Raw genomic sequence first — 24,469 nt, forward strand, 5'->3', positions numbered from 1 at the left:
AAAAGAAACTCTAGTCACTATTCCACATTTTATTTACATATATTTATAAAAGCTTATGTCATAAAGAAAGGGGCAGAGTTCATCTGATTTCTCAAACCATTTCCTAGATGAGAAGAAAAACATGTTTACTTTGGTACACAGAGATAACAGTTACCCAAATATTTGGAACATATGTAAGAGAAGTATTTACTACAAAGCCCAAAGAAAAATCAACTTGTAGTTGAAGACCAAAACTTCTGCATACCATAGCAACAAGAGGGCACTTACCTGTCTTCTTTGTTTATCTGGTCACCAAATCCCACTGTATTTACAATGGTCAGCTTCAAAAGAACATTACTTTCCTGGAGTTCATAAGTCTGGGCTCTAAGTCGTACACTTGGCAGAAAATGCGTTGACATAGGGTCATCAAAATTGGTATTAAACAAACTGTTTATCAAGGTTGATTTCCCACTTCCAGTTTCCCCTAAAGTTAAACAGAAGGGTTGGGGAAAACATTTTGCACATCAAATAAATACCTACTAAGCATAGAAAGTGTTATCACAGCAACTCGACAAATTTACACAAAAACTTGTCAACTGATTTCTCCGAGCAAAATGGTTGCCTGCATTCCTTTTTCATAATGAGCACTAAATAACTTCTAGTTAATTTTTTCATCCTACAGGTAAGAGAGAGTTACCTGCTAATGAGTAGTAAGCAGAACAGTCTCTTGACACTTTCGTTTCTTTAAAAGTGCGAACTAATTTCCTAGAGATTTTAAAAAGCTAAGTAACTAATTGTGAAACCACGGGATTAAACACAGTTTTTTTCTGAATATGGGTAAAATACTACATTTGATAAGTATAGAAGTACTTCAGTAGCACCACCTTGGAATTGTAGGGTTTTTTGATCTGAAGCTCTTTGTTACAGTAAAAATAGTGTAGCTCAGTTTACTCAAAAGAATCCAAGAAGTTGCTTGTAAATCAATAAATGCATGGCATCCATTTTCAACATTTTTGGTATTCATATTGTTTATGAAAATGCTAAATATAAAAACAAAGGATGGATACAAATAAGCAAAGCTGGGGGAAGGGGTGGAATTACAGTTCATGCTTAACGTTAAAGAAAGAGTTCAACATTGCAACTGGATTTGAATTTCAGTCACTTCCTACGGATGGGTATACCACTAAAGCCTTAAACCACCTGGATACTACTCACCAATGCAAAGAATGTTGAAGCAGAAGCCCTGCTTGATGGATTTTTTAACCAGTTGATCAGGTAAACTACCAAAACCAACATGCCCGGACAAGGATAAGGTTCGATAGCCATCATTTTGCTACAGAAAAATCATTTAAAAATATGTTAGTGAAGTGAGTTGCAAAGCAATTAGCAAAGGCAACAAAGGATCTCTACTAGTAAGCTAGAACTCATTCCTTATGATTTACATGAAACCAAGAAAAGCAAAAGTCTGAAAAAAGATCTGTCAAATCAACTTTATTCCATGATTTGAGAAAACATTCAAATTTACAGAACTATATGCAGGCTCAAAGTGAAGTCCATGTTTTGCAAAAAAAAAAATCATGAAGTAATCATGAAATAAAGCAGACAAGTCCAACTGAAAATGTAAACTGGAAACTGTAGACAGAAAACAGATCACAGTTGGTTTGCTCTTAGAAATGAAGAAAAAAAATTTAAAAACAATTTAACAGGCAGAATTCAAAACAGAGACCATAATCACAGGAAGGTGTATGTTATCAATCAGAACTCATTCTGAGTAGCTGGAATTGAAATTGTTATTTATGGAAAATCATACATTATCTACACACCAGAACTCTAAGAGATAATATTATATATATTATTAGGAATGTCTAGAGGTGCACATTCCTTTTCAAACGTCAGCTAGCAATCTAGCATCATGACATCAAGGCAATAAGCATAATAAAAATGCGTAAGATTAAAAGGAAATATCTTGGTTCATACAAATGAACTGTATTTTTAAACAAACATTCCATATCAAAAGTGTAAACAGTGACAGGTCCATGCTATTCTTTCTCTCACATTTCCAATCCACACGCCATTACTGGTTCCTGGGAACATGTATATAGCTAACAGTAGGAAAATTTTTATTTAACACTTACAAGCCCGTAAAAGTGCCACCTTTTATAATAGGTATGAATAGCAAGTTTCAGAATTCTTGTAGTTAAAAGGATATGGACATTCCTCACAGCAAATACTCATCCTCTTCTTGTTTTGCCCAGGACTTCTCGTGTGGGACTACAGACTGCACTAACTCTCATTTTAGACTATTAAAACCAGGTAACTCCATTTTAAACTAACATAACGAGGAAAAATGTGTAACCAAAGTGAACAATTTAAAGAGAAATATGACATTTTAGGGCTATAAAAAAATCAAATGTTCATTCAAAACATGTCTGAAAAAGAAATTTCTCAAGGTATTCTACCGTATGGAAATTACTATTAAAAAGGGCTGAGAAACACTGAAAACTGTCAGTATCCTGTCCATTTAAAGACAAGTGTATCTGAGACAGAGTGGCAGCACATCTAACAACTATAGAATCATAGAATCATAGAATCATTAAGGTTGGAAAAGACCTCTAAGATCATCGAGTCCAACCGTCGACCCAACACCACCATGCCCACTAAACCATGTCCCTAAGCGCCTCATCTACACGTCTTTTAAATACCTCCAGGGATGGGGACTCAACCGCTTCCCTGGGCAGCCCGTTCCAATGTTTAACCACTCTTTCAGTAAAGACATTTTTCCTCATGTCCAATCTAAACCTCCCCTGGCGCAACTTGAGGCCATTTAGTATGGTTACATATAGTATAGTTACACAGTCTGATATTCAAACCACCTCTATCACCACCAATATAAGACAGTTCCTCTAAAATAAACCATTAAGCCTCCACACCGAGAGGCAGGGCAAGAGGCTCAGCGCAACCGCAGAAGGAAGCCTGTCATCTTCGTGTCACCAGCCTAAATCCAAACCGTGCTGGGCTACCCTCAGAGCCATTTCTGACTCTCCAAGAAAAAACCCTAGCAGAAAAAACTTTAGTTTCCTTCCAGTCCACTTGGATTTCAGTGGACAAACCACCAATACCTACAACCTTACTGACCATTTCCAGAGGTCATTAGAGTAACTACCACATCATCCACAAGAGACTATGTCAGGATTAAAAAGCGTTTAGCTGAGGAAACTGGTGTTACAGCTGTATTTGCTGTACACAGCTAAGTGCACAAACAGATGACTGGAGTCCTCATAGCCATTAACTCTGTAACTTCATTTTCAAAAGGAAGGGAGAGATTAATTACAATTTAGCAATTAAACTCAAGAGTTTACTGTTTTCTGAAAACAAAAATCAACAATAATTAGTTCTTCCACTGTTATATTGGCTGTTTTTCACTGAAAATTTGACCAGATTTCTGTGTGAAACAGAGGACAATGAGAAATAATAAACGTGCAAAACAAGGTGCCTTCTCTGTGCTTCGCTTAGAAAGCTAAGGCTATGCTTGTAACTCAACAGACATCTGGCTGTATCACTACTTAAAAATTCGTATCAGACATCCAACATGGTTAATTTCTTTGTATTTCTAAGTTTCTCCCAAAGATGCTTCTTATGGATATGCATTGCAGTTAGGAAAGAGAGTAACAACTTCTGCAATAAGTATTTATGCAATTGCCAAGATATTCTGAGACATCTCAAATTTGCTGCTATTTTAAGATAGTATATTTCATTTCTGCAGTACATAAGTTAATTTAATGACACTACACAGTTGTGAGTCAAAATTAAAACCATTTTTCTGGAAATGGACATATGTAAAAGTACACGAGACATTCTATGTCATTTCAGACACAAGACAAAAAATTTACACAAGACAGAAAAGTCCTGGTAAGTTGTAAAAACAGATTACAGAATCCGGTAGTTAGAAGAACTTCCCCAGTAGAGAAATTGTGTTCTATGCACAGTTTTCTTCAGCGCTGTCCTCGGGGAGGAAGAGACATACCATCTTCACTTTGTGCATGCAGAGATGACACAAAGATATTAGTTGAGATAATAAAGGGAAAGACTAAGAGAGCAAGAACATGAACCTCACTCACCCCAGGTGTAATTTAGCACCTTAACCACAAGATCACTCTTTCTAGTTCTTTCTGTCAGAGGTAATGACACAGTAAACCAAAAAAACTAACCACCACCCCCCAAAACCTCGTATGTTCACCAACTGAGTGTGACCCTACAATGAGAATGTCAGCGGCAGAATGTGCATAACCACAGGATAGGGGAAAACAAGAATTTCAAGCAGAAATAATATTATTTACATTCATGAGAACACGTTTTAATGTCTTGTCCTAAGGTTCTCATTTTAAAGAGGAGATTGACAAATCGAAGGATGATCAGAAAGGGATAATTCAGGGTCTCAGAAACCATCTGTACAGAGAAATAGTACAGAAAGATAGACTATGTAAGTTCTTTCATGAAAATGGCCAGAGTTTACTTGATTACGGTACATATGAAGAGGAGATTTCTGGTAGCACACACACACACAAAAAAAAAAACAACACTACATTAATAGCAAAACTTTAAAAGCTAGAGACAGAAAGATGCAGAATCTATTTCTATTTTAAAAATATATCTACATTTTTAGGGATTTTAACTGCTATTAAACTGTTCAGACAGTTGTCCTAAGACCCACAACGGAGTCCTCAGGAATCAGCTTCACCAAAAATGCTGCAATAAAAGCTCTTAATTTGGACTACAAAACTTTCAAGAAATATTGTGCAGCTCAACTTGAGACAGCCTCAGTCACGCGGATTTAGAAGCCTACCTTCTTGCACGGTTGTACTTCTGTTCTCCATGCAACAAACGTTACGGGACTGAGAGCTACTCTTCTCATTTGGAGACTCGCCCCCCTCCGCCTTCCTTACGGAAGAATCACTTTGTGAACCTGTTCCATCCGACATCGGTTGGAGCATTCTCTTAATAGAAAAGCAACAGCCTACATTTCTCCTTCTGGAATTTTCCAAGGGCATCACGTGTCTCTCCCTCAATGCCAGCACCTCATACAGCTTCCCCCTGCTGTGGTCTAACAAATATGCAGGGAAATTAAATCCACAAAACTGACCACGTGATGCCTGCATTCTTACTACTTTTCAAAGAAATAATATGTCATCCAGCTGAAAAACAAGTTCCTACTGTATCACCAGTTTAGAAAAATGGTGACAACTCCAAAATTAAGAAATGTAAATCATGCTGAAAGCAATTAAGTCACCATACTAGCCAGTCTTTTCAAATCAGTATCTGTTGGAAGGAGCAGCTAAATTATGCTTGAAGACAACATCTCATCCAACTTCATTCAGTGAATAACTCAAAGCTTGTAACCTGAATGCTACGAGAGCTGTAATATTCCCGTAAATACTTCCTGCTTCTCACTGCTTTCTCAGAATTCATACTCTCATCAAAATAGCACACAATATAGATCGCTTGAGATGGTCCAAATCACATCTCACTCCTTCCCTCCCCTCCTTTTTAAAGGGTTGGTAGCATAGCTTTCACGGAACTGCATCTGGATTTCTGCAAATTCAGTTAATCAATTATATTGGTTTATATGAAGTCCTCTTGCCCATTAAAAACAGCGTGCAAAGAAAAATCATTGCCTGAGACAAAAGTAGCATTTAAAAATTGTTTGTTTTTTTTTCTTTCAGAAACAAACTAAAAATAATTAGTTATCTTTTAAATTTGCCACCTATTTGAGGCTAAAACTGCGCAACGCCGGGCCATTCCACAGCAAAAGCTGGGTCTCGGACTACGTGCATCTCTCTGCATAAGCCTCCTGCAGAACCAGACTTGTACTCCAGGCAAACAACTAGCTTGCCACTCGGCTTGTAGAGATGACTGAAGTTTGCCCTCCCAAGCTTGAAGAAAAAAAGTAATCGATGCTCGTGTGCACAGGCAGGAGGCAAGGGTCCTGCCAGGCCCAGGCAGCTACGCAGGCTGCGCACAGGCCCTCGGAAGGATGCCTGGGCGTCAGCCACGAGGGTGGCCGACAACACGTTAACGTGCCCGTGGACGCTCCAAACACGGCTCTTTCAGAGCCCTGAGTTTTCCACTATCACAAACAGTTGTGGACATTCATTAAACCAGAAAATCTATTTTAATCTTCCAATAACAAATTGCATTACTCTCTTACAGCCAACTACTTTCCTCATAACCAAAGTTACATTTAGTCCAGTAAATATCAATGTTGCTATTGCCTCCTAACACGAGGTAAGTAGGAAACTAACCAGATTTTGGAAGTGAGTAGAAAAATACTTTCCATTTTTGGGTAGTCAAAATGTAAAATGTAGACGTGTGGTGTAGGCATGCATACCATTGACATCTCTCGATGTCGATACATGCGTGAGAGAGAGACAGAGAACAGATGGGATGAGTAGAGGGAACAGAAAGGAAACCTTGGCAAAATAACACAGAAGAGAACAGAAAATATAGGAGGATGAGGTAGAAAAAAATACAAAGAAAGAAAAGGCCATGAAGATGCAGAGTAAGAAAGGAGGTACATTAAAAATTACATGGAATTAATACATTAGTCTATTCTTTAAAATAAAAAGCAACACACAGGAGTCAAGTATGGAACAAAACATTCCCCAGAAAAGGTGTGTAGGAAAAAAAAAAGCATTGGCCAAAAGACAATTCAATGAAAACTCATTTGACAATTTCACTCACAGTTATCATGTAATTTATTCAGTATGAGAGAAACAGTAGACAACTTCTAGGGATTGGTTCAAACATGAGAAGCCCCGGATTCTTCCCTCATCTCTTTCAAATGACTCCTTACATGGTATTCTGGTGCACCAACTGTTTTCCTTTTCTAGCCCACTTCAACACACAATACAGCTGAAGTTGCCTTAAACCATAGGTTCCCACAAGATTTCCTTCATACACATACATATGGAGACACCTTAGAAAGAACCTTAAAAAAAAAAAAAAAAAAAAAGGTGACTTTTTGCCCTATGTTTCTGTCTGACGAAGTCTGAGGCAGGACAGAATCTTCTTGAATGCTCTGAAGTCACGTGGGATGGGCAGAGGAAAAAGTGACAGTCTTGTCAGTGGAGAGCAGGGGGCGCAACGCGCAGGTTGCTCCTGAAGACAACTTCTGCACTGTATTTTGAGGTATTTAGGAACAAACAAACAAGCAGAGACACTTTGCTAGTTCTCCAGCTGTGATGAGGTGATTTCACAGACAGCAGCGTATTCATTTGTAAACGCCGCTAAGGCCTCTCTTCACCAACAGGCTTTTAAGTAAGTTGAAAATCTAGCACATGTAGTACCTGTTCCTCCATTGCTGCCTATGGATAGATGTGGCAAGAGGCAGCAGGTGGGGGAATCAAGACTTGACGATAGAAAAGAAACCAGTTCCCCACCACTAGTACTCCATGTGCCGGGCAAAGGATGACGACGACAGCGCTGGTTCAGAGGGGACTGATCAGCTACTGCTACGCAGAAGGAGAAAGCATTCGGTTTTGTGCTCCGCACAGAAAGGCCTCTCTTGACCTGTGCGTTTTCAAGGAAGGAAAAACAAAGAAACGGAAATCTGGTGCAGCCCCCTGAGATGACCCCGACACAGAAAAATACTCACGCTGGTATCAATACTGGTATCACAACTGCACTCACTTTCGGCAGATCTGCACCTCTTTGGCTGCGCTGGCTCAGCTGTGCCTGTTGCAGCTTTAGCACTGTGCTTCCTGAAGGGCAGCAGGTCAGTCTTCGTCACCCTTGACCACATCAGCCCCTTGTTGATGTTCCTTGTCCGAATGAGAAGGCAACGCTGGTCTTGGATGAGACAATGGCGGTTGCTATCAGAATGCCTCTTTGACTGCAACAAGGATTTTTTTTTCCCCCCTCCTTTTTAATTAATCAACGACGAGCACTGTATGCTGTTGTATGGGGGCAATGGCTGCCAAAACTTTCCCAGAAGTCAGATTTTCAAAAATCAGAAGTACTAAATACTTGCACCTCAGACTTTGTGCAGTCTGATTGTAAAGAGATTTATAGGAGGTCAGACTGCATTCTGAGACTGATTTTACATTTCTTTTGCAAAATGACTGAAAACAAAATCTTTCCCACAATGTAGTAAGAAACACTTTAACAATTATACAGCATGTGTTAAACTAGGAAATATTATTTCATGTCAATATATTTTAATCATTACATTTACATCATTTACATTTATAAACCTAATACAAAATCACCCTCCTCCGTTACAGAACTATGTTATACCCCTGTTTTTACAGTATTCTCTGTAAAGCTTTCCACGTACATGCTTCTCTCTCTTCCCTTACCAAACCTATCCGTTTAGTGGACCCTCAATGCCGCTCTCACTCACTTTTGCCGATTTACCGCCTCTCTCCACACTCCTCACACAAACATAAAGCAGCAAAAACATTTTGTATTGTTTCTCGTACTTTGGCTCTTAGGTTTTTTTCTTTCCACATTTTTCCGGTCTCCCGCGAGAGCCAGCCCGTGAAGTACTGACTCTCCACCTAGCTATATATACATACTGTGTATGAAGAGAGGAAGCTTATATAAAGTTAATGCATTGCACTACGTTATAGTGCAACTGCAAAGGACTTATAGAGGCCTTAAAGAGAGTATGTGTGAAATGGAGCTCTCGGGGCGGGAGCCCCGGCAGAAAGCAAGCTATGGCTCCACAGTCAAGCTGTGAGCAAGCGGGGTAACATGAATGAAGCCCTTTCACTCTCGGTCCGAGGTTGGTCGGGACGTGGTCGGGCCTTGTGATGGCTCTAACAACGGTCCAACAAATAACTCTTTCAGCACCCGAACGCAAAGCAGCCCCTCTTCCTTCTCGCTCCCACGCCGCTCCCTCGGGTGTCCCATCGAGAAGCAGAGCAAGACACTGCCCCGGATGGGAATCGCTCCAAGAAAAGAAAACTTCAAAAGAGTAACAGTTGTTTTCCATTTTTTCAGTTCATGGGGCAGCTTCACATGCAGCTCCACCGACATAACTGAGGTGTAACAGCACGGCGACAGGAATGAGCCAATAATCACCAGAGACAGGTACTTTATTTACCTTCCCGCTACCAGAAAATGCAAAAGCAGCTAACTACACAGCCAGGGTGGAGGATTTTTCCCCCAATTCCTCCCACTCCGTGTTGTTTCTAGAACCGTTCTGTGCTTTGCATTGCTGAGATGTAAAACATGGCAGAAAACTCAAGTCATAAACGAATGGATTTATTTCATGTTCAGAAAGGGAACTAATGCTCCAGCGCTAATGTGTGGATGGGTTCAATGCCTTCAAAGCATAAAGCTGACGCCTTCACCATTATGCATAAGAAAAGTATTTCTTCAATAGCCAAGATTCAACTTACTACTTGAAATATGCGATACGCTATGGGACCTCTAAGAAGGGCAACATCTGAAAACAAGATCCTTCAACAACAAGTTTTTTAAAAGCCTGGCAACTCCGGGAACTAAATGGCATGCCAGGGCTTTATTTCGCCCGCTAACCTAAGCCCCGCACTGCCTTCTGACCCCCGCACCGGAGCAGCCTTCACCAGCGCCACCCCACCTGCTGGCTGCTCCAGCACGGACCCAGCGGCAACCCCCGGCCCCCCTTAGCGAGAGCAACTCGGTACAAGCGGCACTTCCACCTCTCCACACGGTGTAACCGCCCGCCACCTTCCCCTTCTGGTGCCGGTGCTGCCGGACCCGTCCCCTGAGCCGCGCCGGGATGACACCTACCACCAGGTACCCCCAGGGCGGGGGCTGGCCACCGGCCACCGCGGCGGCTAACGGTCGGCGGAGCTCCCCGCCCGCCCCTCACGGCTCCCGCACCGCGGAGGGGACTTACCGGCTGCCGACCGGCATGGGAAGCGGCCATAGCCCCGCCAGCCGAGGCAGGGAGGGAGGGACACGGGCGGGCGGGCGGACCTGCCGCCGAGGGGAGAGGGCCCGCACCCACCCGCCAGCCGTGACGGGGCGCTCCCGGCCGCCGGGCAGAGGCAGCGCCACGGGCGGGCGGGGCCGCGGCGGCCCCACGCAGGGGGAGGAGCGGGGCGGGGGGGGGCCGGTAGCGGCCCCGCTGCCGCTGAGGCGGGCGCTCGTGGCGCGGGGCGGCCGCCCGGGCCCCTCCCGGCCGGAGGGTGGCGCGTCGCCGCCGCCGCGGCAGTGATTGCCGGGGCATGCCGCCGCCAGGAGGAGGGGCTCGGGCAGCAGCGGCTCCGCCGCGCCCGCAGCAGCAGGAGGAGCGGCGGCGCGACGCGATGGGGCAGGGGCGGTGATGGCGGAGCCGGCGGAGCTGCGGCAGGAGTCGGTGGTGCGGTTCCTGGCGGCGCGGGGCGGGCGGGCGCGCAACGCGGAGCTGCTGGAGCATTTCCGGGACTGGCTCAGCCCCCCGGAGCCCGGCCGCCGCGCCGCCGCCCGCCACCGCTTCAAGGAGCTGGTCAACGCCGTGGCCACCGTGCGCCAGGAGCCCGGCACCGGCGCCAAGTACGTGCACCTCCGCCGCCGGTACTGCGCCCCGGAGCCCCCCGCCGCCGCCCCGACCCCCGGGGAGGAGGAGGCGGCGGCGGTGGGGGACAGCGCGGAGCGGCCGAGCCCACCGCCCTCCCCGCGGGCGGGCGCTGAGGAGGCGCCGCCGCCGCCGGCGGGCGAGGATGCCGGCAGCCGCCCTCAGCCCGCGGGGCGGCGGGGTGAGCCGCCCCGGCCGAGCCCGGCGGCGGGCGGAGGCCAGCGAAAGGGCTCCCGGCGGGGGCCGCCGCCCGGGCGCGGCGGAGGCGGCGAGGAGGCTGCGGTAGCGGCGGGCCCGGGGCGGCCTCCGCCGGCGGAGGAGGCGGGGGCGGCGGAGGGCGCCCCCGGGGCGGCGGCGCAGGGGGGCGGCCGCAGGAGCCTGCGGGAGGCGGCGCGGGGCGGCTCGCCCCAGCTGAAGCGCGGCGCCCTCCCCGGGGGGGCCCGCGGCCGCGGCGGCGACTCGGACAGCGCCTCGGTGGCCTCCTCTTCCGCCGAGGAGGAGGGGAGCACCACCGGCGCCGTGGCTCTGGACCCCCTGGAGCACGCCTGGATGCTGTCGGCCTCGGACGGGCGGTGGGAGAGCCTGGAGGGGCTGCTGAGCTGTGAGCCGGCGCTGCTCTGCAAGCGGGACTTCATCACCGGCTTCACGGTGCTGCACTGGGCCGCCAAGCACGGGCGGCAGGAGCTGCTGGCCACGCTGGTCAACTTTGCCCAGCGGCACCAGCTGCCCGTGGACATCAATGCCCGCACCAGTGGCGGGCACACCGCGCTGCACATAGCCGCCATGCACGGCCACGCCGAAGTGGTGAAGCTGCTGGTAGGAGCCTACGACGCCGACGTGGACATCCGCGACTACAGCGGGCGCAAGGCCGCGCAGTACCTGCACCAGGGCACCTCGGGGGACATGCGGAGCCTTGTGGGGGCCCTGGAGGAGGAGGAGGAGGAAGGGGCTGCCGGCAATGGGAGCGGGCGCTGGAGGCTCTCCAAGGTGTTGCCCTCCAACCTCATGAGCTACCGGCTCTCCCACCACCACCACCATCACAGCACTGGGGAGGAAGCTGAGGGCACTGAAGGGGCAGCAGTGCCAGGCAAGGGCAAGGAGATGACCAGGAAAGCCTCCGGCAGCGGGCGGATGAAGCCTCGGCTTAATAAGATCCGCTTCAGGACTCAGATCATCCACAACACGCCATCCTTTCGTGGTGACACCGAGGAAGAAGAGCACGAGGAGAAATCCCTGAAAGCGTCGTTCAAGCTCAGGCCGAAGTCCAATGTCTTTGGATAAGGCCGGGGAGCAGGAGGTCTGGGAGGTGGGCGCACGGACCAAAGTGCCCTAGGGTGTAGTGCGGAAGGTGAGGCAGGTACAAGTGGGTGCTCATCTAGACCCGTGTACTCCAGGGAGATGGATCCTGAGTATCTTGCTTTAACTCAGTTCGGTGGAGTCATTGAGCCCAGTGGGTCAACGGGGCTCTGGTGGCTTACAACTCCCGAGAGCGGCTGCTTCGGCTGGGCCTTCAGTGCTGAGATGAGAGGCAGCAGGTGCATTGAGAAACGCTGGGGTGTTTAAAAGCTGTGCTCCTTTCTCTCTAAAGGCAGGCTTCAGGATCAGAAACCTGTGCTAGTGAATCTACTAGGATTAGCGAGTTGAGTGAGGGAAAGAAAAGTGCAAATGCTCTACTCTTACATTATCAACTGGTACTATAAACTACTTACAGCAACTTGCTATGTCAGAAGAACACCTCAGTAATATGCAAGTGTACTTTAAGTTTCTCTTTAACAGCAATACCACCTGGCACAGTGTGGAGTTGGGTACCCAAAATGAGATGGTAGATAACGGTTCCCTGTCAGAATCCAAGCTTCGATCCAGCAAAGACTTGAGCTTGTGTTGACTTTATGCATTGAAAATTGCCTGATTTGACATCGTCAATATATTTAAAAAAAAAAAAATCCATTGCACTGCAAACAATGAATAAAGTTAACCACGTGCAGAAGTCTCTGCTGTCTGAGGTACTACTGAGCTTGCTTATCGCTGTTGGAATACTAATACAAGATAATGGAAGCAAAGAGTCTTTTTATATATTTGGTATCTTATGTTTTGTCTTAGGCAAAGCAATTTTATTTTAATCACTGTGAATTCTCAAGTGCCAGACCTAGCGCAGTTTCAGTTATTAAGTCTGGTCAATTCTTGTTAATGTTGTTTGTGTAACTCACTGCATTTAAAATCAGAAAATTGTGTTGTATGTGCTACCTGTGAAAGTGGTTCTCTTTTGGAAAAGGGCACAGACACCATTGCATGAAATCTTCATGAAACTCTAATATGGGCCTGTAATGTAATAGCTACAGGTCTGTGTTCACTAGTAACTTGTGTGCCAATCCCTTCAACTGACTTTGTGCAGAAATAGGGGGGGCGGTGAATTCACACACAAGGTGAATAACCAGAACTCTGAAACTCTATCCCTGTTTATCATCCTGAGTGAAAGCGGTATAATGACATATTCTAGTTAAGTGATGGCAATGGTGTTTGAGTTCTTTTAAACCAGTATTTCTAGAGAAGTGATAACCAGGGCTTTGAACTGTTGTTCAGCAACCTAGTAAGTCTTAATCTGGTTGACAAGCCTATCCGTCTGCTAAAGCTTTCAGAAACCTTGAATCTTGTTTCTCTGCTTTAAAGGTAGCAATTCCAGTGAAATCTAGGAGGCAGATTTGTATCCAGACTCGGCTTTCCTTAAGAATGAGGTATTGAGCTGACCCTGGATCCTGAATGCTGCTCAAGGTAGACGCTCATCTGTGCTTAGAAGTTAAGGTACGGCCAATTTCAGTGCAACGTTTGTCAAAGCGTGTTTCGAGTTGGCTTCCTCAGAATGTACGTGCCTGTCTGGCCAGTAACTAACCAAAAGTAGATAGGCTTTGACATGTGAAAATCCAAATCTGGGACACTGATTAAATGCTTGCACAAGCTCTAGAACACGTCACAGGGAAACTGCTGCTGGGAGTTGTGCACTTTCAAGGTAACAGCTCTCTGTAGCTGTTGCTGGTGGCTTACATTTCTTGTAGCGACAGAGGAAGGGAGTGCTGGCGATTCATTGGTTTCAGACTTCCTGTGCGGATAAATTACCAATTTCTGCACTTTGTGTCAAAACCTAATAAATGACAGTATTTGCATAGGCATGCAAGCAACACTTAACTATTTCTGGGGAAAGTTACATGAAAAAACAATTGAATCTCTGCATAGGTGCTGGTCATTACTTTTGTGCAAAAAGACTAGAAATTATACAGAGGTTCAGCTTTAGTTTATAATTTATAAGCTGTGTTATAGATTTCATGTGCCTTCATTTTGGGTTGGTTGCCACAAATGTGATAGATAAAATCAGTCTTGCAAAGCACTTTGTCTTTACGTCTGTGGGACAGGACCAGAAATTTTCCCTCAGCCCTTCCCGTTTAAGCTGTAAACTTGTACAAAAATGGGGTGTCTGAAAGGGGGGGGGGGAATAATCATACGAATTATACTGTAGAGCTAATTCTTTTGTAACATAGAAGAGAATTAAATGCCTAAGTCTTAAACTTCCTTCACTCTGGAAGATAAATAGCTTTTTAAACTTCTGTAGAAGGGAAGTTTTCTGACTGAACACTGGCAACATGAGCCCTCTTCAGCATGTCCACTTCTGAATTGAGCACATATTCCATGCAACTACCTATGTCCGAACCTTATTAAAGTAACTTTCTGCTTTGAGAGTTTATAGTTTTTTCATATGAACTGTTAGGTGAAGTGTTTTATCTCTTCACATGCAAATAGTAAGAATTGCACAAAAATACTGAGTCTTAGATAGCTCTTGGGGTCTGGAGAAATAATTTGAGGGTTTCGATGCTTTGGGATTTGGAATACAGCACACTTTGGATTTTAAAAGACTAACTGGAACATAGTTTTGTCTTGCATAATACAGTAGAACTTTGGTAATTACTAAGGGAACTTGAAAAATGGTAAAAAGATGCCTCATTTATAACTTGTTATTCGAAGTATCAAAGTGAAACTGTTGGTCCACTCATACTGTTTAGCTGTCAATTAATGAAATTTCACCGTAACAGTCCAAAGGTCTTTGCAAGGTGGGGTGCAACAGAGCAAACATCTCTGTTGGTGTTTGAGATGTATTGCCGAATGGCTAGATAACCACTAATGTCTGTCTGCGCTATGGGACTAAAGCACTTTGATTTCACATTATGACTTGTCACATTCCACATGGTTACTTTTTATAACATGAGCTAAAACTTAAGTTTTGTTTGGAGATAGGAAAGGCTTGATGCCCTGTTTCAGAATATTTACAGTCTAAAGGTACTCTTGAGTCAAATATTTTAGATACGTTGGCTAGAAAGATGTGAATTTGAAATAAAGTTGTATGGTACAGAAAACTGGAGCACTTACTGGTGTCTTTTTAATGGTACGCCTGAAGTTACTGAATGTGTTTGTTCACTTTTTATGATGGTGTGTAAGGCAGCAAGACTGTAATGTAAACATTTGCTATCTTTTATTGTACCTTATGTTTGAAATATTTTAAAGGCCTGGAAGCCTGTCAGTTTTTATTAATACAACTTTTTATGGATGTCTTTCTGAATGGTTATGAGTTAAGAATCTGTAAGCTTTAGTTTTACTGAAATAAAAAGAGCCCATGAATTGTTTATGCTTGAATTGACTTCTGTATGCTGCTTACTTAGGTGCTACTTGCATACTGGCTGTTAAAATTATGTACCGTTTTGTCTTTTTTTTTTTATTATTATTATGAAGATGTCTGATATTGTGTAACACTCGAAGGGTAAGACACGGAAAAAATACAGTTGAGTTGTTTGCAAGACTAACATTTTTCTTTGGCAGTTACTCTCTAATAGCTCACGTCAAAGTAAATGAAGATGCAACAATTTTTTTTGTGGAGAAGTATGTCTAAATAAGGGCCTGGGAGAGTGGCACTGCTTAACTTAAAATAGCGTCCTGACCTTATTCCTATGCAGCTAAATATCTCTGACTCTGGGAAGACTAATACTAGTTTTGGTCACTATGTAAAGGTCAATACAATTAAAAAAGGTTTAGGATTAAGGCTTTTTGTAATGTGTCTTAACTGGCAGCTGGCAGCTTCTCTAAAGGGAAGTTTCATTTCATTACCAAGCTAGACTGTGGGATTTGGTAAATTTAAACATTCTTGGAAGCTGTTGCCTTTCCAAAGTACACGTTAAAACTAGTAAACCTCATGCTGCCAGTAACTCCTCTGAGAGACATCCAGATTTGTGCTTAGACTGAAAAAAGACTCGGCTGTTACCGTGCTGATGGATCAGGATGCATGCAGCTCCAAACCAAGTGACCCCAAATGGGTAGTTTGGGGACACGGGTGAGAGGAGGAGGGAGGGGGAAGTGTTCTTGGAAACTTAGGGGAGAGTGGGGACATGCGGGAAACAGCTGAGGTTATGGGGGAGGCAGAGGACTCGGTAGGAAAGGAGTCTGCATGAGTCTTGCTGATCATGCAGTGGCTTGACTAGTTGTTTAGAAAATTGTATCTAAACATATATCCCTTCTCCTACAGAGTAACAGTTGAGAGAGATGACTTGCTGAGAGCTCAAATGTAAATTAACGTCTGTTGTTAAGTATTTTAGTTGGTCCTCTTACCGACATTTCTTAGTGTAGCTAGTACTGTTTGCAAAAGCACGAACAACTCTTGTGTTGCGTGTAGCTGCAGCTGTTGCAGGAGAGTCCTGGTACGTCAGATTGGTCCCACTCAACTTCAGGCTTCTCGCTGGGAGAGAAGCCCTTCAGCATTGCATTGCTAACTTATTTTTCCATTGGCTAGAAAGGAGGGGTAAGGGGACTACGGTCCTGACTTAGTATGCCTTGAGTTATGTGGAATGCATATGGACCTGAAGACATTTGATTAAACTTCGGTGACTTCATCCAGAAAAAAAGTAGTTTAGTTTTCTTGTTGGAGTTGAAGGGAAAAAAAAGGTACATACTATCATTTTTTCATGTTCTCAACTGGGGGAGAAGGAAGGATGCCTGAGATTAATATTAGGGCTTGGGAGAGGGACTAGTTTTTCAGTTTATATTAAATTGTGAACAGTTTCGCAGGAAAAGAATGGAACGTATGACTCTGAATTTCCGGTTTTGTTATAACAAAACATCTTGTCTTCTCATTTTGCAGCTGTTCCAGAACTTACCTTGTATCATTTTTCAGTTTAGCCAAAATTAGTGCTGATGTGTCCTAATATGCACACATTATTGGAAAAACTGAGCCAAGCTCAGTTTTGTTTGTTTGTTTTTAATAAAACTGTGTTACAGGTGAGGTATTTCATCTTCTGTGGTAAAACCTGAAGAAACCCTATTCTGAGATTTTTTACAAGGAGTTAAGCCGCTAGTGGCATGTGGAAGAGTTACCTTAAAAGCAGGTAATACTGGGGTCAAGGTGTAAAAGCATTTTGTGTTCTTTCAGCTAAATTAGTCAAGCCAAATGAACCATTGTCGTTTAGGTGCACCTACCCTTCTGTATAGACAGCTGTAAACTGTCTCCTCCCCTAGATTACTGGGAAGCATGAGAAGAAGCTAGCAAGTTATATTCATCTATTTTAACATGCCCTTATTTCATTAAAAGGCATTTTGCAAGCCTGTGGTAGGACTGTCAAGAGGTGACGACGGAAGTCAACGGATCTGTGTCCATGCATGTCTCTGCATCGATGCAGATAAATCATTGAAGCTTACTGCTGCCAGTCTAAAGCAGACAGCCTATAGAATGCATCCTTGCATCAATCCTTGTCCATGAAGAGAGACTTTGGAAACTTAATCTTAAATGTTTCTAACCACCAGAATAATTCAGTTGCTTGGGCTGTATCTAGAGCTAGCCCTAACTTTAGTTGAAACACTGGGCATTTCCTCAGTATTTTTCCCCTGAAGCTAGAGGCCTTCCGCTTTTGCTAGCTGGCTGTGGAGCTCTACTAGTTATTTCACTTTGCAGTTCCTTGGAGTGCCTGAGAAACTGGTAGTAGAATGGGCATAAATAACGGATACCTCTTTTTGAAGCTGGCTGGGGTGGTTGGTTTTTCTGGTGATGTGGGGTTTTTGCTTTTAAAAAAGAGATAAAGGATGTCCGCAGTATTTGTTGGGGCACAGAAATCCCTTGGGACAGTTCATACTAAGGAGTTGCTGTCCCTGTTACTACTTTAAATACAGAAAGACAAAATTAACTGTGCAGGCTATAAAGATGTCCTCTGTTCACTGGACATACACTTGCATGACATAAAGACTCAAAGTACCAGAAAACATGTTTGTAACACTTGAATATATAAGGACATTTATATTTACTATTTCTTTTCCTTGTTACCTATCACATAGTATCTTACTATAGGCGTATCTTACGGAAGTAACTCTGTGACAATTAGGGAGAGTATAATTAAAGGGATGCAGCAAGGTCCTGCTGGTTCAGCTGCCTCCTACAACAGGACCATTAGCTACCAACCTCGCACTTGTCTTCTGCCTCTTGGAACTTCCCCTTCTGTTGCAGGTGGGCTGGGTGGCATAGACTGCAGGTGTCGTAGCTGCCACCCCGTGCAGTCTGCAGCTGCGCAGTGTGGGCTGTAGCACTGGTAGATCTGAAGCCTTTTGAAGCTGCTGGCAGTACTTCCCTTGACGGGGATGGAAGCAGAGATGCTACATCACTTCATCTGCCTGTGACGTTTATACAGGTATTACACTTTTGCATGTGAATAAATGGCAAGAACTGAACTATGGATGGAACTGGAGTGCTTAGGAGACTTCTACATTTAAGTAGTGCCAAGTACCTCGTATAGCAGATATGGCTAATTAGAGTATGTTATTAATCCTTAGCCACCGATAAAAATCAGTTGGATCAACACTGAACAGCTGCTACAGGAAACTACTGCAGAGGGGTTGCTGCAAAATTATCGTATCCGTTCTTAAGGTACATCATTTGTTAAGGATGTTTTTTCATTGCATAGGAGTTGCAAAATGAGTTTGTTGTATTGTGGGTAATAGCTTGCAGTACGGTATCCTGGGAAGTGTATCTTTTAAGGGCTGTATAGCTGGTCACTGATAGCTGTCAGGGTGATAGGAAGTATTAGGCTTTGGTTTTTAACCTGAAATTTTCTCACCTTCTAAAGTTTGCTTCAAGTTCCTGCAGCAATCTCAACTTCCTTTCAGCAAAATTTTTGTTTCTGGGATAACTAAAGCCATCCTCAAAACAGACCATTGGAGAAAAAAAAAAAAGAAGAGTAGTCTTAACTGAAAACACAGATGCTCTTGTCCACAAAGGTCCAGTCTTCCATATTTTAAAACAAAACCATTCCTTAAATTCATTATAAAAGTTCAAAACAGCAAAAACCAGGTAACTTGTGTTTGATCTTGTGGAAGATGTGCACCTTCAGTAACGGCATCACTCCACAGCGCCCACATCTGTAAAGTGCTGGGCAGTTCTCGAACTTGTGTATGCAAGAGAAGTGCGGTAGTGGCCTTCCTCCAGCGTTTACATTTGTGGGGCTTAAACAAGATGAGAACCCAAACCTTTTCCCTGATCTGGAGTAAATTCATCTGAAGTAATGTTTGCCAACGGGCAAGTACAGATAAACGGAGGCTTCTGCTGCATGCACTGAGGGACTGCGCGTTTTTCTCTCTGACATACCAGTTGTACAGCGCGTTTTTCTCTCTGATATACCGGTTGTACAGAATGGCAGTCATTATTTTTTACATTGTAGCAAAGTTTAAGATTTAACCTCTCAGAACAGATAAAAAACTCAGAAAATTCTAAATTAAAATGGGATTCCTTCTAGACTGGAACACCCTGGCTGAAAACAAAGCAACCGGTTTTCCCCCAGGTAGCAGAGACCTGCCATGAAAATGTCTTGCTGATGGTGCTTGGCAAAGTGCAGAGCTCTCGGGAGTGCAGTGCTGTGCATTTTCATTCATCCCTTCTGCACCTACCCCCTTCTTTCCTGGCTACTTCCCCCCCCCCCTTTTTTTTTTTATTGTTTAGTAGCTTGAATTGCACAAATATTGATTAATAGATCTATAAAGCTCGGAAAATGGGGCTGCTTCAACTAAAGAGATCTCTTTATTAAGAATTAAATGGAAAAACTGAACATAAGCTTTCTTCTTCTACTTTAAATTTCAAGAGTGGGAAGAACAAAAATTGTGTTGATGATAAAGGTCTCCACATAATAGCATTCTAATTATAACATAGACAAGAAAACTTAAAGTCGGTGGGCAAATGTAGAAAAAGACCACACTTTCTCCTCAGTGATTTCACTACTGTGTACCGTGAAGGCAACACTGCGAATAATAGACCACTTTGTATAAGAAACACTAAGCATAGTTCACAGGATTTCCATTGATTATTCCATTAGCCGTGTCAAAACCAGTATCTTTTACGATGGGTCCTAAATGGGAGTTCTGGCTAACCTGAATGCCCACCTCATCCTCCTTTGCAGATGAGTCCCTTTTGATCCCTGTGTAGATGAATCCAAATTCTGGAAAACTTTGCCTCGCATCCTATTAGAAGTAGAATACTGTAACTTTGCAGATGACTAATCATTTTGAAAGTTCACTTCCCTACGCACTCTTCAAACTGAATGCCTTGGCGTAAAGAGAAGGGAAAAAGAAAGTAGCCCGTCTCCCACAGCATTCTCCTAGAGAAGCTGGAGGCTCACGGCTTAGACAGGTGGACTCTGCGCTGGGTCAAAAACTGGCTGGATGGCCGGGCCCAGAGAGTTGTGGTGAATGGAGTTACATCCAGTTGGCGGCCAGTCACAAGCGGTGTTCCCCAGGGCTCAGTACTGGGGCCGGTCTTGTTTAATATCTTTATCGATGATCTGGATGAGGGGATTGAGTGCACCCTCAGTAAGTTTGCAGACGACACCAAGTTGGGTGGGAGTGTTGATCTGCTCAAGGGTAGGAAGGCTCTGCAGAGGGACCTGGACAGGCTGGATCGATGGGCCCAGGCCAACTGTATGAGGTTCAACAAGGCCAAGTGCCGGGTCCTGCACTTGGGCCACAACAACCCCATGCAGCGCTACAGGCTTGGGGAAGAGTGGCTGGAAAGCTGCCTGGCGGAAAAGGACCTGGGGGTGTTGGTCGACAGCCGGCTGAACATGAGCCGGCAGTGTGCCCAGGCGGCCAAGAAGGCCAATGGCATCCTGGCCTGTATCAGAAATAGTGTGGCCAGTAGGAGTAGGGAAGTGATCGTGCCCCTGTACTCGGGCCTGGTGAGGCCGCACCTCGAATACTGAGTTCAGTTTTGGGCCCCTCACTACAAGAAGGACGTTGAGGTGCTGGAGCGTGTCCAGAGAAGGGCAACGAGGCTGGTGAGGGGTCTGGAGAACAAGTCTTATGAGGAGCGGCTGAGGGAACTGGGGTTGTTCAGCCTGGAAAAAAGGAGGCTGAGGGGAGACCTCATCGCTCTCTACAACTACCTGAAAGGAGGTTGTAGCGAGGTGGGTGTTGGTCTTTTCTCCGAAGTAACAAGCGATAGGACGAGAGGAAATGGCCTCAAGTTGCGGCAGGGGAGGTTTAGATTGGATGTAAGGAAAAATTTCTTTACTGAAAGAGTGGTGAAACATTGGAACAGGCTGCCCAGGGAAGTGGTGGAGTCCCCATCCCTGGAGGTATTTAAAAGACGTGTAGATGAGGCGCTTAGGGACATGGTTTAGTGGGCATGGTGGTGTTGGGTTGACGGTTGGACTCGATGATCTTAGAGGTCTTTTCCAACCTCAATGATTCTATGATTCTATGATCTCAAACGTGCCAGCACACACAGTGACTAAGCAGCACAGGGCAATAGCTCCTTTTTTTAGTCACTGAATGATTTTAGTGTTCCCCGTTCCACGCTAGTGCTCTTCAGGGGTCCTTTTCCAGGGCCTGGTTTAAATCCCACTGACCTCTATGGAAAACACCTGTTACTTTAGTGGGTCGGTAGTGAAGAACCACCTACTCAGAGAATATTGCTTTTTCCCCAGTGGTCTTTTTAGAAAGGAATTACTGCCATAAGCTACGGAGCTTTTGTTGCCAGGATGACTTTCTATGGTCCTTTACGGCCTCGTGAAGGTTTCGCCTGCTCTTTTGACTTGAGGTTGAATGAAACAACAGGGAAGTGATACTGAAGAAGTGGAATTTGATTGATTGCAAGTGGAAGAAATGTATTAGGCCGTCAAAACTTCTGTTGACAACATTGCTACTGCTACTGGTTGTAGGCTGGTATTGCTAAATCACAGTCGGTATCCCTTAATATCAGGTGGTGTCCAAATACAAGAAAGGATGTAGCTCCTCACCCACTGTCCCTAGAATCTTTGTAGCCTGCTCAAACGGTGGCAGCCAGGCAGGGATCGTATATGCAAAATAGATCAAATGTATATATGCCCATACAAAAAAGAAAAGGCACACCACTTTTGGCTAGGTGTTGTACTACTTTTCCCTCACACCTCACTATGACTCTCCTGGGAGCCAGTCAACTCCTTCAAAAATCTTCTAGAACATTTGGCATTCGTGAAATTTCAAATAGCATTAAAGGGATATCATTAACCTAAATCTTCAAACCTACATTCTTAAAACCTAGTTTAAACAACACAATCGAATTCAGGCTAAACTGATTTGATATTCCTAGGAAGGAACTTAAGCCCAACCTAGTCGATGAATATATGTGATAATGAGTGTGTGAGTGCAAGACTGGCTACAAGGCTGTGGCTGACAACCTGCAGCCAGCTTAGATCCTGGGCTTGATACCTAGCTACCGTAATGATGAATGCTACAGAAAATCTTCTACTTTGTGTGTTCCTACACGAATGTTTACAAAACAATTGCAGAAAAAAAATCTCTGTTAAAAAATTGACATCTGAAATTTAGTCTAATTTTGCAGTGTAATTGTAACTATACACCAGTTAAAAATCTCACTAAGCCTGCTGTTCCCTATACTCTGCTTTTTGATTTGGGGAATGTGAGGAAAAAAAGGCAATTGTTGTTATAGGATCCTCAGGTTCCTATGTTTCATCGTAACAGCAGTGTTACCCTACCCATACAGAGCATCTCTAGATTCTCTACAGACACTTAATAAATTGCTTCCAATGCCCATATAAGAATGGGAAATACTGCTGTAAAATATACCCCAAAATTATAAGCCTGGGGAAATAAGAGGCACACAAATGCTGTATGAGTTGTCCAAGTTAACACAGGAAGGCTGTGAATGAGTAGGAAATATAACGTACTGTACCTGAAAAAAAATCTGTTCAACCACATTCTCATTAAATATTCAATCCTACGATCTTAAATATGGAATTTATGTGGGATTCAAGTATTTGCTAATTTTAGAGTTATTGACTGACGTCTTTAAATAGTCGCAGTTTCTTCACTCCCATGAAGGATAACTTTGCATTTGCTGGTTGTCTCCCTTTTTTTTCTTTTCCACCCTGTGGCTTACAATGACAATGTGGCAATTCATGAATGAGTGACATTAAAGGTCTATTTGTGTTTGCTGGCTAAATCCTGCGTCTAACAGAAGGCATTTATTAGTTCTGTTGTTAGAATAATTGTTCCTTTAATGACACAGTGACGCTACATCTGATTGTGCACAGAAGCAGAAAAGACAGCTGATGGAATTACAGTGCAAATTACAAATTGCAGTCTCACAGGGAGATAATAATAAAATTTTAGGGTTTTTTTTTCCTGAAAATTGCTTTGTATTACACTAATTTATGTACATTGCTTCTACTTCACTCCAGAGCTAATATTAACTAGAACTTCCTTATGATTAACCTTAGCCACACTTTCTTCATGTTGAGTGCAAGAATACATTTGGTGCTGGCGTGCGTTTGCCAACTCGTATTTTATCAGCAGCAGTATTAGCATCTTGATTGAGCAGGATCTACAGGACTAATACCATCATCAAGAAGTTAAATGGCTATATCAGTTACTCTTTTTAATCTTTTTATAGTCAAAGGAGGGAACAGGGACTTTCCGAGGATAAGTACTTTTAAGCCAACATAAATTTTTATGGTAATTACTCAATAGAGAGCCAGAGTTCTCCATCATTTGCACACCACATACCATGTCGCAGCAAATTATGGCACAGCAAACCAATTGTTAGTCCACAGATCACAGAATAACTTCAAGAAAGTACTCAATCCAACTTTTATTTCTTTCCTTATGTTCTGATAATTGCAAACTGAGCCAGACGTAACTTCAAAAGAGCCATATTAGTGTACAAGCCCTGTACCACTGTGTGAATAACCAGCTGCTTCTCCATGGACTGCCACAGAATACTCCATGCCTCAAAGCTTAAGAGCTGCTATTCCAGGATAAAAAGTACCCTCCTTGATTTGGAAACACTAAAATACTCAAGAAGAAAGTTTGATGTTTTGGGATCCTGGCCATCAGCAAAGCTCTGAAGTAGCAAACCAGCACCAGGAGGTGGCTTTATGCACAATTCTTGACCCCATACTGTGGTTTGATGTTATACCTATGCAGGCCCACCTGGGCTTCCACAGGAAAGGCACTGATTCCCCCTGCTCCGTCCCCATCCTACTCCCAAATATATGCACCCACAGGCTCTTACACAGGACCGGCCAGTTGTGCAGGGTGAGGCCCTTTAGCCCGCTAACCCAACTGAAAACTAAGCTGCCACTGCCTTTGAAATGAATTCTGGTCCGGCTGAGGACTTCGGCGCTTGGGGAGTTTAGTTCCACCTGAGGGTCAAGGGCAGCCAAACAGGGATTTTATGAAAGCACCTTTTGACTTGGACAGCAGGAAATACTTAGGAAGCAAAAACCACAAAGGACTTGGTTCTTACTTGTTTTCTCAAAAGGTATTGAGAAGATCACACATGAGGATATGGAGTCTATTCTTTGAGGGGGGGTAACAGGGCGATGGATCTTGTACTAGCTAAACTAAAGTAATTTTCTGTTTCTAATTCTGCAAACATCAGAT

At 44.1% G+C, this 24,469-nt stretch overlaps 2 protein-coding genes across 3 annotated transcripts in view; one reads left to right on the top strand and one right to left on the bottom strand.

Moving 5' to 3' along the window:
- SEPTIN10 (septin 10) overlaps positions 1-9,985 on the bottom strand; it is a 31,925-nt gene extending 21,940 nt beyond the window's left edge. For both annotated transcript variants that reach the window (XM_076360320.1, XM_076360314.1), the window contains exons 1-3: positions 9,863-9,985; positions 1,195-1,312; positions 268-463 (exon numbers count right to left, since the gene is read on the bottom strand). In XM_076360320.1, coding sequence (XP_076216435.1) covers positions 268-463; positions 1,195-1,312; positions 9,863-9,892 — 344 coding nt within the window. In that variant the 5' untranslated portion in view covers positions 9,893-9,985. The remainder of the gene's footprint in view (positions 1-267; positions 464-1,194; positions 1,313-9,862) is intronic.
- A 258-nt stretch (positions 9,986-10,243) lies between these two features.
- On the top strand, positions 10,244-15,189 carry SOWAHC (sosondowah ankyrin repeat domain family member C). The gene has a single exon (XM_076360302.1). The coding sequence runs from the start codon at positions 10,292-10,294 to the stop codon at positions 11,801-11,803; it is 1,512 nt and encodes a 503-aa protein (XP_076216417.1). The 5' UTR covers positions 10,244-10,291; the 3' UTR covers positions 11,804-15,189.
- The last annotated feature ends 9,280 nt before the right edge of the window (positions 15,190-24,469 follow it).

This window comes from Aptenodytes patagonicus, chromosome 1 (genome assembly GCF_965638725.1).
Source record: "Aptenodytes patagonicus chromosome 1, bAptPat1.pri.cur, whole genome shotgun sequence".
Classification (NCBI taxonomy): Eukaryota; Metazoa; Chordata; class Aves; order Sphenisciformes; family Spheniscidae; genus Aptenodytes; species Aptenodytes patagonicus.

Excerpts from the sequence above, each read along its gene's own strand:
- SOWAHC (XM_076360302.1), top strand. The coding sequence starts at position 10,292 with ATGGCGGAGCCGGCGGAGCTGCGGCAGGAGTCGGTGGTGCGGTTCCTG.